The 2,463-nt window shown below is 64.3% G+C and overlaps 2 protein-coding genes across 2 annotated transcripts; both read right to left on the reverse strand.

The window, feature by feature from the left end:
• Positions 1–116: 116 nt before the first annotated feature.
• Positions 117–1,049, reverse strand: Tco025E_09511 (mucin-like glycoprotein; the record flags this gene model as incomplete). Its single annotated transcript, XM_029376328.1, has 1 exon — positions 117–1,049. The coding sequence occupies one exon, from the start codon at positions 1,047–1,049 to the stop codon at positions 117–119; it is 933 nt and encodes a 310-aa protein (XP_029223654.1).
• Positions 1,050–1,360: 311 nt separating this feature from the next.
• Tco025E_09512 (uncharacterized protein) lies at positions 1,361–1,900 on the reverse strand (the record flags this gene model as incomplete). The annotated part of the gene is made up of 1 exon (XM_029376329.1): positions 1,361–1,900. One exon carries the CDS (start codon positions 1,898–1,900, stop codon positions 1,361–1,363), a length of 540 nt encoding a protein of 179 aa, XP_029223655.1.
• Positions 1,901–2,463: the final 563 nt, after the last annotated feature.

A 2,463-nucleotide genomic window follows, 5' to 3' on the forward strand; every position in this document is an offset into this window, starting at 1 on the left:
TAGCACAGGAGGGAGAAGTATTTTCCCACAGGGACGACAAGCAAAATGAGCGCACAAAGCGTACGCGTCGTCCCTGCCAGGGTGTGTGGGTCTGTGTATCTTTAGCACCTCACCACCTACGCAGCAGCACAGGCAAGGGCAGCCGTGAGCAGCAGCAGCAGCAGTGGGGCACGCTCCCACGCAGCGGCGATGTGGGCACTGCTGTCCGCGTGGCTCCCAGCACTCGGACTGCGGGTGGTCGTCGTCGTCGTTCCATCTGCTGCCCTGTCGCCGGCCGTCTGTGTGGACGAAGCCGCATTGCCAACCGATGGAGTTGTAGTTTCCCGAGGACCTTCTGGCGATGGTTCCCGACTTCCGCCTCCCTCCGCACTGTCTGGCTGCCCCGCAACAGTAGCAGTGGAGCCCCCATTCCCCGCACGGTCTCCGTCATTAGTTCGCGCCGAAGATGACGCTGCTGCTGCATTTGCCGGTTGTTGTTGTTGTGGGCCTGCTGGCTGCTGTTGTTCTGTAGATTGGGGTTCTGGCTGCACTTCAGCCGCGGTTTGACTGGAGGTTGGGTACTCACAACCGCCTGACACGCCCAGTGGATTGTCCGTTGGATTGAGGGTGAGGGTGCCATCTTCGCTCTTCGACAGATTGTGCAGCGCGCTGTTTGCGGCCGCCGTACAGTCCATCGTGAACGCAACAACTTTATTCGTGTCCCCTGCTGGCTGGGGTGCAGTGCAGTTCCGCGTCAGGGACGTGTCAATGTACGCCGATCCGGCAATGAGGCAGAGGGAATTGCTGCCAGCATCGCCCTCAATGCTCTTCGCACCCGTCACTGTCTGCGGACACTCCCTCCAGGCAGCGGAATCCCCCTTGCCGGCAACGCGCCAACGCAACTTGTTGCCGGTGGCCGGGCACGACACATCCACCAACACGTTCACAACCCCGGTCGTCCGAGACTCATCAGCATTCGCCCCGCAGACGGAGGCGCAGCAGCAGCCGCAGAGCAGCGCAAGGAGCGCCAGGGCGCACACCGCACGGCGCCGCACCGCCAGCGTCGTCATCGGCAAAAGTAGTAGTAGTGGCCGTAGAGTGGCAGAGTCGCTGAAGTCAGCGGAGAAAAAGACGCAGGAAGCAAGAGAAGTAGAGGAATGGAGAGGGAGTGCAGCGGAGACAGTGAAGAGAGCAGGTCGCAAAAAAAAAGGCGGCAGCCGAGCAACTCCACGCAGCCACACACGCAAGAAAGACGCACAGCACCGGCAGTCATCCACGACGGAGCAGCGAAGAGCAGCCGCCCCCACACGCACATGCACACGGGAAGTGGGACCGCAGCCACCACCCAAATGAGGCGGCTCCCGCAAGGAAAACGAGTTAGTCACAGCGCACTCCCCCTCGTGCTGTGCGTTTTCCTTCCCTTCTCTTCACGGCCCGCGAGGAAACCGCAGCAGTAGCCGCACACGGCACTGCCAGCGCAGGCTGCAAAGAGGGCATCCACCTGCACGGCACTACAGGCGCATCGCGTGCGCGTCGGTTGTGTGTGTGTGTGCGAAGACAAGTGTGGGGAGAAAAAAACAGCGACGGCGGCGATGATTTCGGGCGCGGCAGTGGGAGGCAGCGCAGGCCGCGTGCGGGGGGCGGCGGAGGCGACGGTCCGGCACCCGCACGAGACGCCCACTGCGACGGTTGAGCAGCCAAGTGCCCCCGCCGCCACGCGAAGGTGCGGGTGACGGTGCCCGCGGGGAAGCCGCGCGTCCGACCGGCGGTGCGTGCCGCGGCCCGCGTCTTTTCCTGCGGGGCGGCGGCTGCGAGCTCCTCTTCGTGCGGGGCGCCAGCACCGCCGCCGCGTGGCGGGCAACGCAACAAACAAACGTGCGGGGCAAAAAACAAACACGTGCCCCGAGCGGCCCGCATGCATCCGCCGCCGAGCACCGCAAAAAATCAGCAGGGCCCGGGCACGGGCTGCCGCAGCCGCCACAGTCCCCGCAGTCGGCCCAACCCTCAACCCGCCAGTGCCACGGTCCGGCGCCCGCACGAGTTCACTCCGCAGAAACACGCGGCGGAGCAGCAGCGTTTGGGGCTCCGCATTTTACCCCCGGCGCCGCTGCAGGCACCCAAACAAACACGCGGGGGAATCGGCAAGCCCCTCCCCGCGCGGCTGGGGCAACGAAAAACATCCCCACGCCGCCGCAGTCGCCAAAAAGAAGACGAACACGCCGGGGCGCACGGCATGCCCGCGGCAGACGGCACCCAAAGACAGGCACACACAGAGAGAGAAAGGAAAGGAAAGGAAAGGAGAGAGAGGCACATCACCAGCCACGCCCGCACGCAGCGAAGGAGGCAGGAGGGAAGCAGCACGGCGGCCACACCGGGCACGGCGCCGCGGTCCAGCCCGCGGTGAGTCGCACGACCGCCGTGCAGAAGCAAAGCGAGCAGAAAAAAGAGACTTACGGAAGAGCAAAAACAATTAAAAACGGAAAC

This window comes from Trypanosoma conorhini (assembly GCF_003719485.1).
Source record: "Trypanosoma conorhini strain 025E chromosome Unknown Tco_14.4_contig_01150, whole genome shotgun sequence".
Lineage (NCBI taxonomy): Eukaryota > Euglenozoa > Kinetoplastea > Trypanosomatida > Trypanosomatidae > Trypanosoma > Trypanosoma conorhini.